General features: G+C 45.0%; 1 protein-coding gene across 5 annotated transcripts in view; it reads right to left on the bottom strand.

Moving 5' to 3' along the window:
• Nucleotides 1-1,511: 1,511 nt before the first annotated feature.
• nrg1 (neuregulin 1) overlaps nt 1,512-14,845 on the bottom strand; it is an 81,485-nt gene continuing 68,151 nt past the window's right edge. For 4 of the 5 annotated variants that reach the window (XM_080876004.1, XM_080876005.1, XM_080876006.1 and 1 more), the window contains one exon: nt 1,512-2,237. In XM_080876004.1, the coding sequence (XP_080732130.1) occupies nt 1,631-2,237 (607 nt within the window). In that variant the 3' untranslated portion in view covers nt 1,512-1,630. The remainder of the gene's footprint in view (nt 2,238-14,845) is intronic. The other variant, XM_080876007.1, reaches the window with a different exon arrangement.

Here is a 14,845-nt window from a genome sequence, read left to right as displayed (position 1 = left end):
TAACACACAAAACACATAATGTGATATTCAGTGAGAAACAACAATGCAGGAGATTTTCCTGATATATTTACATAAATTAAAGACACCCCCATTTCAAAACAATGTTCTCTGTGTTATGCTAACCATTCAAGTGACAAAATGTGCAAGATATTTTTTTCTCTATGTACTAATGTGTGCAGATGAAATGACTGTATATCTTGCATTGTTTATATTCAATCTGTTGAAAATAATTGTAATTGTATATCAAGACAGGTCATTTAAATTAAAAGGAAAAACCTGAACTTGACTCTTACAGCAAGAGGATAACAAGTTAATTTGGGGGGAAATTTCAATTTCAATTTTTTTTTTCAGAAATATGGTTTAAATTAAAGGAAATTACCACAATTTATACATTCAGCACTTCTCTAAGATCCACAGTGCAATACAAGGCACTGGTTGGATTCACACAAGAACAAATCAGACATAGATCTTGTAGCTAATTTACTTTGTAGATATTGTTGATTTAAAGATACTATTTTAAAGAATTGCTGGTCTTCACACTAGTAGTCGTTGACTGTACCACCTTAACTGAGACAGTTTATACTTAGGCAGAACATCTGTCAGCATAGGAATAAATAAAACTTCTAAGGAGGATTATGGGGCATGTGAAAACCAGCATCCAGCTTAACCCATACCAGAAACCTTAGGATTATTAGGCTGCTACTCTTTAAGCATGAACATTGTTTAATTGTTATAACAATGCCATACAATTCAGTGAATACTTCTTAAACATAGAAATGGTCGAATGTAAATACAACTCTTTGTGTGTATCTTATGCACCTTGTTGAGGCAAACTTTAATGAATGTATATTTATCTCACAGCTACAATATTCATTTCTGGCAGGTCATCCACAGTGTAGTCCAGTGATGAATAAAATTATTAACTCATTCACTGCCATTGACGTCTATAGCCGTCAATTGCAGTGAATGAGTCAATGGGTTTAACTCATTCACTGCCAATGGCTGGCAGTGAATGAGTTAAGATCTCTGACATTTTGATGGAATCCAGGTTATAAGCTTACTAATAATATATACCATAAGACTGTGATAAAAGTAGGACATCAGGTAAGAAAACCATCAATTCAAGTCAATTGTCTGCTCATTTTTTCATGACAGCATTTAAGAACATAGCATGCACTTTGAACCCATAACATTTGATTTCAAATATGTCAGTGGGTGCCCTAAAGTGCAAGATGTTAAAGGCAGACAACACAGAGCATCTGATTATTAACTTGAAGAATAAGAGGGTGATGCATGGCCCAGTATGCAATATTACGGCCCCTTAAGCATACTAAACAGAAAGGCACCATTGATATTTGTCTGCACTGAAATATTCTTTTAACTATACTATGAACTGCTGCATACTAGCGTATGGCACTTTACCTACAAGACATCTGTACTGTTTTTTTTATAAAACTTTATTTACTACATCTCTAAAATAAAAGTTTCATTCTTCATTTGTCTTTAAAAGTCTTTACACAGCAAATAAATTATGAGAATTTATCGAAAATAAAGGTTTAAAGGTTGTTTATATTCTTCCTCCATGTGAAGTAATCTTAGCAATTTCTTTTCTTTCTTTTTTTTTTTTACTTTACGCAGCAATTAAATCTTGTTGGTTGATGAGGCTAGATGACTTTACTGGTAGGTCATCATTTGGTGATGCTGGGTTAGTCCTGCCGCTATCTACAGCCCTGAGTAAAAGGACTGTATTCCTGTCTGCACTTAGGAAGGGTATGTGTTCCCCCCGAGGCTCCTCTGTATCACTTACTAGTATGCTGTCACCATTTAACCTCAAATAATCAACCACATGGTCAGTGACACTATTGTTGCTGCAGTCACTTACATTGTTGTTTGTGTTAATTAATTTCACAGGTGCTATTGAAAACATATAGCTGGCAGCTCTGGTGTCCTGTATGGTTTGGTAGTCAGTATTCTCCATAGCGAACAGTGGACTAGATGGCAAGCTATCTGCCACATGGCCATGATTGTAGTGTGAAGAGGTTCTCTTTTGTACATCCCGGCTTGAGGACTTGTGCAGCTGATGCAGCAAAGGGCGCTCTTCCTCACCAGAGGGACTTAAAGTCACAGAGGGAACAGAGATAGCTAGGCTGGATATGGGGGCTGAAATCTCGGATGGAGGAGAGCCAGGGGTTGCAAGAGAGTTCTGCGACTCTGAAGTTGCCATCACTGGTACAAACCTAAAAAAAAAAAAAAACACATGTGAACAATGAACTGAACTGAATGAATTGAACTGAAGAAGCTTCTCGGATGAGAGGTGAAACGTCTTCAAGCAACTTAAAGAAGTCCAGACGCTTTTCTTTGCAAGCTCCTTTGACTACGATGACCTGGATGACTGAGAACCTTCACAGACACATGTGAACAATGATTATACAACTGGGTCAGTAGCATTTCAATTCAACATCAGTATAACTTAACACACAATAACTAATCACATTATTACTGGGTGTTAAATGAATTAACATGACATAATGATTTTCTAGTGTTGCTGACTAAAAGCACTTTTATACTTTAAGCTGCAAATTCAGTTAATTAAGCACTTTGATTTATTTACCTATAACACACACACAAAATAAGTTTTTTTTAACAAATGATCATAAGAAGACTGCTAGTCTATGGGCTCAAACTGTGGTCATAAATATTTTGTACTTGTAAATCAGTTTTGTACTTGTAAATCAGGATTTGTATGTGTAAAAAGAATTTGTGTGTGTGTAAAAAAGATTTGTGTGTGGACTTAGCCAAAAAAAACCTGCAAGTTACAAGTACGAATTTTGACCCTATATTTCTTCCTTTCATCTGATTGGTCAATGTCATGTCAATCACAAATGTAACAATCCAATCAGAGAACAGATGGGTTTGGCGGTCAAATCTTTTTTACGCACACACAAATCTTTTTTACACATACAAACCTTTTTTACGCACACACAAATTCTTTTTAGACATACAAATCCTGATTTTCAAGTACAAAACTGATTTACAAGTACAAAATATTTATGACCACATTTTGAGCCCATACTAGTCCAGCCCCATCTCATTTTCAAAACATCAAATACTTTTGTCAAAGACACATTCGTCTTAAACCAATGAACATGACTATGAAGCACTATGAACTTCATAGTCATGAAGACTATGACACAGGTCTCATTCCCCTACATGATATGTCTGTGAGTCTAATATTTCTGCAAGGCGTAATTGTATCTGACAGAACAACTACAGATGAAATGAGAGAGTGCATTTAATCCAGGGGTCGGCAACCCTGGGTGCGCGTGCCAGCTTAACTGATGGCAAGACCATAGCTGGACGATGGTGATTTTTCGTTTTTATGGGCCGATTATTTATTTATTCATTTTTTTAGTAACAGTATAAACAATGAAAGGTGGTGGATTGGCCAGGTGCTGGCAGATGTGTAAAAATAACTAAGTTGTTTGGTGGTGGCAATGGCGGAGCTACCACAGAGGCTAGCAGGTGGATGAAGGAAAGGGGAGGCAAGAGCAGAGACCCGAGGCGGCTGCCGGTCCGAGTGTCAGGTGAACTGAACTTCAGGAAAGAAGTTATGACCTGCAGTCTATCTGGGTAATAGGGGTGCAACGATACACAAAATTCACGGTTCGGTTCGGTTCGATACTTTGGTGTCACGGTTCGATATTTTTTCGATACAAAAAAAAAATGTTCATGCCTTTTTAATTTGTCATTTATTAAAATTATAAATATATATTTTAACACAAAAGTACAGTTTTTAAATTTAACCCTAACCCTTGTGCGTGTTGTTTTTTAGCTCGTCATATTGCAGCCACAGAAATTCTTTTGTCCATGAAACCATAAAGCTGCACTTTCTTTTTGCCTTATAGTCTGATTTGTCATAACTTCTCCGTTTTGTGGTAAGCTTTTCTTTGGCTGTCACTTCTTCACCCTGACCTGTCTTATTTGGCTCAGCAGAACTAAAATATATATCTGTCTGTGAAGGTTCTCAATCATCCAGGTCATCGTAGTGAAATATATATCCTGCCGCACTCACATAAGCTCAGCGATTCTCTGCGCGATCAACCTCTCACATGTTTAAGCTGCGGGAGATTTCACTTGTCATGTTTGCATAGTAAGCTAACAATTAATAAGACGATGTCAGAGGAATTGGTGCACAAATTATCATCACTCACAGATCAGTGCTGTCGCTCTCTATACACAGTTCGCGCGATTGCAAAGTGAAAGCAAAAAAACAAGCGCAAATTCAAACACGATTTCAATATGTCACATATTGACAGTGGCTCACCCAATGACATAATTACCCAGTTACATTTCTGAAAGAATGCAAAAGCATTGACATATATTTTTCCTTCCTACAATAGCCCGACAGGCAGGGCAGAGATAGCCCCGGGACGTCGGGCTAGTGATATTGCGAGCCCTGTATCTGATTGAGGAATCACTCATCTTTGGAAAAGAGAGTTTATTACAGAGAAATGTCTCTTTCCAAAATAAAAGCTATACTATCCGCTTCTTCTGGGCTATATTCTCAGCAGCATATTAAACATATCAGGTCTCCATAAGGAGAATCCTGTGCTAACAGCTGTCTAAATGACTCGGCTAAAGTTTGTAGCATGCATGCTTGTTGTTTTTGTCTTTGCACTAGGATGATGTCGGTGTAAATGTGCAGTCATATTCGTTGTGTTCCCACTAGTGCTTTCAGGTTAATCTCGTTGAAATAACCTTAACGCCACAACACGGCAAATCTCCGTTAACGAGCTACCCTATACAGAGGGGCTAGACGGCCAACACGAGCTAACTGCGCTAACACACTAGCTCCCACCCATGTAATTGAGCATTGCATGGCACATCCAACATACTGTTTTACTTTAGTCCATGACTCGCTTACCTTCAGGGTCATACGTCACATGAAAACCAAAATAATTCCAAACGCCAGATCTGAATGAGGGTGGGGAGGTCCACTTCTGTCTCGCTAGCTTGCCCTGCGCTCTTCCTTCTGACCATGCTGTCTGTGTTGAGTGCTCAGTGAATCTGCGTTCGACTACTCCGCCTAGGCTGCACTCTCGAGCCTAGGCGGAGTAGTCAAATGCAGATTCACTGAGCGCTCAACACAGACAGCATCGTCAGAAGGAAAGTTGATAAAATAAATTACAAATTTTGTATTGTTCTTTTTTTTTTCTCCCCTTTGGTTTTCTTTCTTTCTCTCCCCCTCTTTCTTTCATTCTTTCCCCCTGTCCTATCCCACAGTCATGTCTGTCCCGTTTGCAACTGAAAATAAAATAAATTCATAATTATAATAAAGGTCAATCAAATGGACCAATATGATGATCCACTTAAAATAAATCCTCTTGGCATCTTTCTTGGCCTCAAGACAACAATTCTGATGGCTATAGATCCAAACGGGACACAAAAAAAAAAAAAAAAAAAAAAAAAATTGAAAAAAAAAAAATTTGAAAAAAATTGTATTGTTCGATACATATGCGTACCGAACCGAAAGCACTGTATCGAACGGTTCAATATCGATACGAATATCGTTGCACCCCTACTGGGTAAGATATAAACCAAGTTTAGGTATAGTTTATTTTGTAGTGCTGAATTTTTACACTCAGTTACAATAACTCGTACTGCGTACTAGCTAGAATGATGGAGTTTCTATACAGCTGGGTGGGTGCTATCATGTTGCTGATTGCGAACTTTATTTTATTCATAAGGTTAGTTAGTAGAGTTGCAACCGTCCCATAAAAAATGGAATCATCCCTCATTCAGAGAAAATATTACACGTTTCGTATTGAGCTGAGAAGGAACGCAGTTTGTCCCGTACTTCAGCTAGAATGGAAAAAGACACAAAGCTGGAGTTATTCTGTCTTTATGCTGTACAGCCTCTTCTTCTCTCATTCTCTCCCCCTCCCTCTCCTGTTGCTACTTCAATCATGAAACTGATCAATTATCAGCTGATTGGCTTTTCTCTCTTGTTTGTTTATCGCCAGCGGCGGTACTAGCCTGTTTGGCGCCCTGGGCGAACACTCCCTCTGGCGCCAGAGGAGTTCGAGTCTCCTGGAGAAAAATCCTGGCGGTTTGAGGCCCCAGGCTTGTGTTGGGTACGGTCCATCAGAATCAGAATCAGAATACTTTATTAATCCCGAAGGAAATTAGGGTTACAGCAGGCAGCACGCTAATGGCGCATGCGCACTTACAAAGGAACCTTCTGACCAACTTTACACAAACATCACATTGGGGACACATGTCAGAAAGGTAGGCTGATAGGAAAAAAAACAACGAAAATACATAACATGAGGTAAGAGGAGGAGAAAAAAAACCTAGTGAGAGAACAGTTTGATAACAGAAAAAACACCTCAGCACAAAAAGCACATGACTATCAATGCACCATAGAAACACAAGACAAGCAACAGGGGCGGGTAAAGGGTAAGCGAGAGCCGGTGTAGACAGCGCATCCGGTCTTGCAGCATGTCTGCGCTGGTCCAGTCGACTGCCATCTTCCCCGGTAGGGCACAAGCATCGAAGGCGTTTGGAAAGGGAGGGGGGATCAGTGTGTGCATATCAGTGTATGTGTGTGTGTGTGTCCAGAGTTCAGCTGAGACAGTGTCCTTCGCCCGCCAGGCTAAGTAAACAGTCTTCCAGCCAACCCAGGTGGCCTTGCATGGAATGGGGGGAACAATCTAAACACAGTCGTTATCAGGGTGTTTTGTTCAGCTCCAGCCTTGAGACCGCAGCTGGCGCCGAAGGGGTCTCCGCATGAAGTGATGGTGGTTTTTACTCTAGTGCGAACAACTCATATGAATTTCAAAGCTGTTCTAACAGTCCAACACTGGTCTCTCAATCTCCCGTTGGAGAGCCGTGAGCTTTGCCATGATGTTACTTACATTCCGTGATGTTGTCATTCTTGTGCTCAAAGAGCAGGTTCTGAGAACTCACGACTGCAGTGCACTTCCCAAGATGTGATCCAATTTGCGCTCAAAGGTGTTATTCGAGCTAGTCCCTCCAGATGTAATTCAGTTTTTCACTAAGAGGTCTTGTTCTGAGTATTCACAGCAGCCGTGCGTTCTCCAAGATCTTATCCGTGCTGCACTCAATGAGCCCATTTTGAGAAACTCACGCCTCGTCCCATCATTTCAATTCCAGCGGGCAGCCTTGTGGGGGTTTGAACAGCCGGTTCCGCTTCCTTAATTCTTCGATAAGCCAGGGCCAAGCCAGCTCCGATCAGCAAGAACCCTGTTATCATGGTTCCGAATAGGTAGATATCTTCAGCAGTCAGGCTCACCCGAGCCCAGAATTCTCGTTGAGAAGGGGTGTCAATTGCATTCAGAGACCAGTTGATCAAATCCATAATTCCTCTTTTAGGTTTTAGAGAACAGACTGTGAGAGAGTGTTCCAGGGAAAAGTAAGTAAAAACACAAGACAAGACAAGACAAGGACATAAGAAGCTAAGCAGGGAAGATAAGGGCAGGAGAGGACAAAAGTGCGACCGCCTTCGCTGAGAGCCAAAAGAGATGTCCATCACAAGGACATTGGCTCGAGCGCGCTGTTGGGGAGAAGCCGGCCCAGACCTGTGTTTGGTCCAAGTACGTCACAGGGACAGCGGTTCGGATACACTGTCGGAGTCCATTTCTGCGTACTATAGTGCACGGAGTGGCGGTGTTCGTTCCTTGGTCCGTAGAAGGCAAGGACCTCACGGGGGACGCCTCATGTAGTAAAATGGGATCTAGATCCAGTAGAGCGGCAGACGTTCCACCAGGCAGCCAGGGACAAAACTCAATATTTGACTGTATGGTTAAGAAATGGGGAATTGGGTGTATGAAATATGTTGTTAAGTGGCAAAAAGTAAACGGGTTTCCCGGGAAGGGATCGCTGAGTGTTAACCAGTTAAAGAAAGTAGAGAAACAGTTGCGGGAGGAGGAAGTGAAATTTTTGAAATAAAGGAAAGTTAACACTGTAGATTTGCGTAGCATAAGCGATGAGAAGGAATGTTTGAAAATGTGGATGATGGAAGCAGAAAGGAGGGAAAAGAAAGCAGCTCTGAAAGAGTTGCCTAGAGAAGTGCATGGAAGGGAAGCTGATGCAGAATCGGCCTCAGCGCCTCTTCCGCCGCCGTATATCAAGGAGAACAAAACATAATTTCCCTGTTCACACACTGTTTGTGCTTCTCCTTGTGCCCTAGTACAAGATGTTTTGCCGGGCCTGAACGCCGATGCCGATCTGGATTCCTTGCCTGACCCTACGCTGGGGGTAAGACACCTGACCTACGAGCATGAAGAAAACCATGGATATTGTCAGGCTTACAAGCAAAGACAGGTCGAATCTGTGGATTATTTTATACTTCGTATGATAAATGTGTTTGAAGCTAATGGTGGAATACCGAAGGATGACATGACAGGTGTCACCGCCTCCACATGTGAGCACCATCTCTGCGGCCATATTTTACGGGGACTAAGATCAGATGTGGCAGCCGAAGTAAGGTGTTCGCAAGTGGGGAGGGAAAATGAACCTCGGCTAACGGAACTACGACGCCATGCCCGCCACGCTCAGAACCACCTTGACGAAAGTAAAAAGCAAGAAAGAGGAAAAACAGAGCGGCGACCTCCACAACGCAGCCTTAACTCTGTAAAAAGGCCTCAGCGAACCCGCGGGGTGGCTTCCACTGTAAAGGCAGCTGGCGCGGCCGAGGCCGGGGGGGAAGACATGATCGACGACGTGATCAACGGCGTGATCAACGGCGTGATCGACGGCGTGATCGACGGCATGATCGATGGCGTGATCGACGATGCGATCAACAACGACAGCAGTGGTGAGGAGACCTAGACGCCTGCTTATCCTGTGGTAAGCTTGGACACTGGAAGCGGAATTGCCCTAACCGAGGCTATCCAAGACGCGAACATCATCAACACTAAAACGACCAAGTGACCAGGGCCAGTGGTGGGTGCAGGCAGACTGAGACCGGAGGGAAAGGACGCCAGAGAACGCTTCAGGCTGTGGTTTTCCCACCTCATCAGAACAGGGAAGTGAAAATCACACACACACACACACACACTGACGTAGAAAGTGTTTTACACACAGACACACACACTTTAATACATCACACTTTTGAGCATGTAGAACGGTTTCTGTGTCACCAGCTGGTACATACACTCAACAAAAATATAAACGCAACACCTTTGTTACTGCTCCCATTCCCCATGGGATGGACGTAGAGACCTAAAATTCATTCCAGATACACAATATAACCATCCCTCCCAAACAGTGGTCACAAATCAGTCCAAATGTGTGGTAGTGGGCACATCTGCTATATTGAGATAATCCATCCCACCTCACAGGTGTGCCACATCAGGATGCTGATCTGACATCATGAGTATTGCACAGGTGTACCTCAGACTGCCCACAACAAAAGGCCACCCTGGAATGTGTATTTTTTTGCGCTATTGGGGGTCTGGGGACCCAGAACCAGTCAGTATCTGGTGTGACCACCATTTGCCTCATGCAGTGCATGGAGTCTATCAGATTGTCAGTTGTGGCCTGTGGAATGTTGGTCCACTCCACTTCAATGGCTGTGCGAGGTTGTTGGATATTCGTGGGAACTGGTACACGCTGTCGTATACGCCGGTCAAGCACATCCCGAACATGCTCAATGGGTGACATGTCCGGTGAGTATGCTGGCCATGCAAGAACTGGGACATTCTCAGCTGCCATCTGCCCAGAACAATGTGAACCATGATTCATCCGTGAAGCGCACACCTCTCCAACGTGCCAGACGCCATCGAATGTGAGCATTTGCCCACACAAGTCTGTTACGGCGACGAGCTGGAGTCAGGTCAAGACCCCGATGAGGACGACAGGCATGCAGTTGAGCGTCCCTGAGACGGTTTCTGACAGTTTGTGCAGAAATTGTTTGGTTGTGCAAACCAATTGTTCCAGCAGCTGTCTGGGTGGCTGGTCTCAGACGATCTTGGAGGTGAACCTGCTGGATGTGGAGGTCCTGGGCTGGTGTGGTTACACGAGGTCTGCGGTTGTGAGGCCGGTTGGATGTGCTGCCATATTCTCTGAAACGCCTGTGGAGACGGCTTATGGTTGAGAAATGAACATTCAATGCATGGGCGACAGATCTGGTTGACATTCCTGCTGTCAGCATGCCAATTGCACGCTCCCTCATTGCTTGTGGCATCTGTGGCATTTTGCTGTGAGACAAAACTGCACATTCCAGGGTGGCCTTTTGTTGTGGGCAGTCTGAGGTACACCTGTGCACTACTCATGATGTCAGATCAGCATCCTGATGTGGCACACCTGTGAGGTGGGATGGATTATCTCAATATAGCAGATGTGCCCACTACCACACATTTGGACTGATTTGTGACCACTGTTTGGGAGGGATGGTTATATTGTGTATCTGGAATGAATTTTAGGTCTCTACGTCCATCCCATGGGGAATGGGAGCAGTAACAAAGGTGTTGCGTTTATATTTTTGTTGAGTGTATGTACATTTAAATAGCGCGCCTTATAAATCACTACCCTTGTATAAAATGTTAGTTTGTAATCAGGAAGTAGAATTTCTTGTAGATTCCGGGGCCACCAACTCTGTATTACGCTCAGATTCTCTCTCACCCCAGCCCGTGCTGGGTGAGAGGTTCACTCATTCTGTGTCCGCATCAGGAACCATACAGAGAGAAACTTTCACCCCTGTGTTGTGTAGACGGACAGGGTAGAAAATTCACACACGGGTTTCTGTGGTCAGACCTGTGCCCGGTCAAGTTGCTTGCCAGAGATTTGATGTGCAAGCTGAAAATAAGTTTAATTTCCTGCTATAATGGCATTAAAATCACGCAATCTGACTATGATTATATGATGGTGAAATATAGCCCCGTGACCCCGGCTTTCGCTTACGGGTGGAAGCTGGAGGAGGGGCTGTTTGTTACAGAATTCGTACAAGGGACTCGCAACTGCATGCCTCCAGACGTCTATTTTATGGCTTCCGGAGAGTTGAGTTGCATGTCTCATTTTTCTCTGCATGGTCCTGATGACAGTTATGAGGAAGAATGGTACAGAACCAAGAATGATTTGCTAACTGTGACATGTATGTTTTGGAGCTCCACATTTGCTGCACTTGCGATTTCTCTCACTGATGAGCAAAGAAACATGTTTGCTATGGATGCATCGGTCCCACATGTTTCCCTGGCAAAAGCTTACAGCTACCAGTGGGAAGACATGGGAGAATTTATGCACTGGTGCTACCGCGCCTGTGATTGGGAGACTACAGATCACAAGAAAGCAGTGTTGTTTTCTCGGGAAATAAAAGCCTACAAGAAAACCGTGACATATACAGTCCATTGTGTCCGCTCAGTTGAGCTAGTGGACATAGCTGTCTCACACTGTCTGCTTCAAACGACACCTCCTCTAAACTCCTCACACCCCCTGCTGACAGAGGTGCCTGATGGCTTGTGGGCCTCCTATATGTATGATGTAGGCTAATTAAAGATTGTGAGCAAGTGGTAATCACTTCAAAGTCCTCTTTTAGACCATGCCAAAGACAATATCCTCTGAAACAGGAAGCCATAGAGCCATATAGCACCATGGTGATTCCCTTCGCCCGGTGGGTTATTACTCTTCCAAGCTTGACCCAGTGGCTGCGGGCCTGCCTGGATGCCTGCGAGCAGTAGCTGCATGTGAAAAGGCCGTTCTCGCCTCACGTGACATCGTAGGGCACTCTCCTCTGACAGTGCAGGTACCCCATGCAGTTTCTGTTATTTTGCTGGAGCAGAAAACTTCACACCTTTCTGCAGCTTGCTGGCTCAAGTACTCTTCCATACTGCTTGACATGCCCACCATCACAGTGAAACGATGCACAACACCTAACCCAGCCACTCTTATCCCCACGCGAGAGGATGGTGAGCCACACAGCTGCACTGCTGTATTGGGTGAAACTTGTACACCTCGGATCGACCTGTTAGATGTTCCCATCGAGAACTCTGACATTGTGTTATATGTAGATGGCTCCTCCTCACGCGATTCATGTGGAACTAACCGGGTGGGTTTTGCTGTGTGTTCTGATCATGCTACTCTTGTTTCAGGCTCATCGCCCAGACACTTCTCAGCACAGACTGCGGAACTTGTGGCGCTCACAGAAGCCTGTAAACTTGCGGAGGGTGAGTCGGACACCATCTACACTGACTCTCGCTACGCGTTTGGTGTGGTACATGGTTTTGGCGCCTTGTGGAGACACAGAAAGTTCCTGAAATCTGATGGGAAGCCCAACCTGAATGCTAACCAGGTAGCAGCACTGCTGGACGCCATCCTCCTACCTGCTCGCATTGCTGTACTGAAGTGTGCAGCACACACAGGTAAAACTGATTCTGTCTCCCGAGGAAATGCTGCCACCGATGCAGCCGCCAAAGCAGCCGCCGAAGGAGGCCTACCCTTCCAACTTGTCTTGGCGCCGCTGCCCACACCTAGCCTCGCTGATCTCCTGCTGTACAGTCATTTGCCTCCCAGCCAGAGAAATCTGGCGCAAACATGGCTGCACACTGGTCAAATCTGTCTGGCGCTCCCCTGATGGCCGCCCATGTCTGCCTAACCACTTCTTCCCATGGTTTCTAAAATGGGCACATGGGTTAGACCATGTGTCTAAAGGGGTGAAGCTACAAGCAGTAACATCGCTATGGTTCACCAAAGGATTTTTCCACAGCAGCTGAGAGGTGTTGCAAAAGGTGTCTCATTTGTGAGACCAACAATGTGGGTCTCACAGGTAAACACTGCAACCCCCCCCCCCCCCCGATATGCCTTTTGAACATCTAATGATGGATTTTATTGAATTGACACCAGCCGAGGGAAAGAAGTATTGTCTGATGGTAGTGGACATGTTCTCTAAGTGGGTAGAAGCATTCCCCACTAAAAGTGCAGACAGCAGTGCAGTGGCAAAAGCCCTCCTGTCAGAAATCATTCCCAAGTGGGATATCCCGGGGAAAATCACAAGTGATAATGGCACTCACTTTGTGAACCAGGCATTGAAGGAAATCAGCGAGCAACTAGGTTTCAAATTGCAAACACACTGTGCATATCACCCACAATCTGGAGGTGCGGTGGAGAGAATGAATGGCTCCTTAAAGTCCAAGCTGGTGAAGTGCTGTGAAGAAACTGGCCTCACGTGGCCAAAAGCACTTCCCCTCGTGCTGATGTATGTGCGCACACGGACCAAACCCCCAGTACACCTCAGCCCTTATGAGGTGTTATATGGACGACCTGCCAGAGAGGGGGCAGAACCCCCGAAATGGACAGGCATGTCCACAGAGTAGTGCAACAGCGAAATGATTGTGTACTGTCAAAATCTCTCCAGGATTCTCTCGCATGTACACAGAGCAGTGAAAGCAACCCTGCCCAGGCCAGCAGAAGGACCCCTGCACCCGTTCAAACCAGGGAACTGGGTGTTAGTGAAGGATTTCAGGAGGAGACACTGGAAGGCGAAGCGGTAGCTGGGCCCATTCCAAGTCCTACTGGCCACAAACAGCGGTGAAGGTTGGAGAACGAGTTACTTGGATCCACGCCAGCCACTGTAAGCTGTTTGGAGGAGAATCACCTGGAATGGAGGAACAACCGGACGAGACAAGCGGGACAGAATAATCCCCGCACCTCATTCAGGTAGTAGGCAGTCTACCCTCTACCTGCAACGATGCAACAAGCCAGGAAGCAGCTCATCACTGGGGTAGCCCTGATGCTCTTCAGTGGGCTGATGATTGCCCTCTGGAACCCATTTTCCAGGAGACCAAACTTCCCGGGACAATGCCACGACTCCAAAGAAGACTCCTATTATTTAATCATAGGAGTGGATCAGGCCGGCGCAGACACAATGGGCATAATAAAGGTAAGACTACATCGTGCATTAAGCCCAAACCACAGTGTGACCCGTGCTAATGCAACGGAGGTCACCGCCACCATAGCCAAGCAAACATTCAGACCACCAAATACTTGGCTTGACTGGATAACATACACGGCCAGTGTAAGCAACATGACAGACTGTGTGGCCTGCTCTGCAGCCTGCCCCACACTGTTCACTGTGCCTGTCCCTTTATTGTTCTGGGAGAACAGACCAGGAATTGATTGCATGCTACCACTCCCCCCCCCCGTGTTCTCCCCATGCCTAACCAGAGTAAATGCCACCCCCGTAGGAGCTCCTGATGATTTATCGTGTGCTAAAATAATAAATGTCACAAAATGGGAAAATATGAGCAGCATTAACGTGGCTTGAGCCGATCTGTTCTGGTGGTGCGTTGACAAGGTGTTAAGTGGTGTGCCTACTCTGCCCAGCAGCTGGTCAGGAACCTGGACCATTGTGAGGTTGGCTCTCCCTATAGTGTTAGCAGGGTCCCACACCTCTGCAGAGACCCATGTGGGAAGGGCCCGTAGGACCACAACGCAAGATTTTGATTTGACTAAAAACTCCACAACTTATATAGACGCTATAGGTGTCCCCAGAAGTGTCCCTGATGAGTTTAAATTGGTTAACCAGGTTGCAGGGGCTTCGAGTCTATCTTCTTATGGGTAACTCCGAATAAGAATATGGACAGAATAAACTATGTCCATTACAACGTCCAGCGACTGGCCAAATCTGACACGGGATGCAGTGGCAGGCCTATCTGAACAGCTGGCTGCCGCATCCTTGATGGCCTGGCAGAATCGAATGGCTCTGGACATGCTCTTGGCTGAAAAAGGGGGGGTCTGCACTATGGTGGGTCCTCTGTGCTGCACTTTCATTCCAAAAAACACAGCTCCAGGCGGCACTGTAACCAGAGCCTTGGAAGGTTTGCAAACA

Source organism: Rhamphochromis sp. 'chilingali' (assembly GCF_963969265.1).
Source record: "Rhamphochromis sp. 'chilingali' genome assembly, chromosome: 2".
Lineage (NCBI taxonomy): Eukaryota > Metazoa > Chordata > Actinopteri > Cichliformes > Cichlidae > Rhamphochromis > Rhamphochromis sp. 'chilingali'.
Note: the sequence above shows the minus strand (reverse complement) of the source record. Positions and strands in the feature narration are given on the sequence as shown.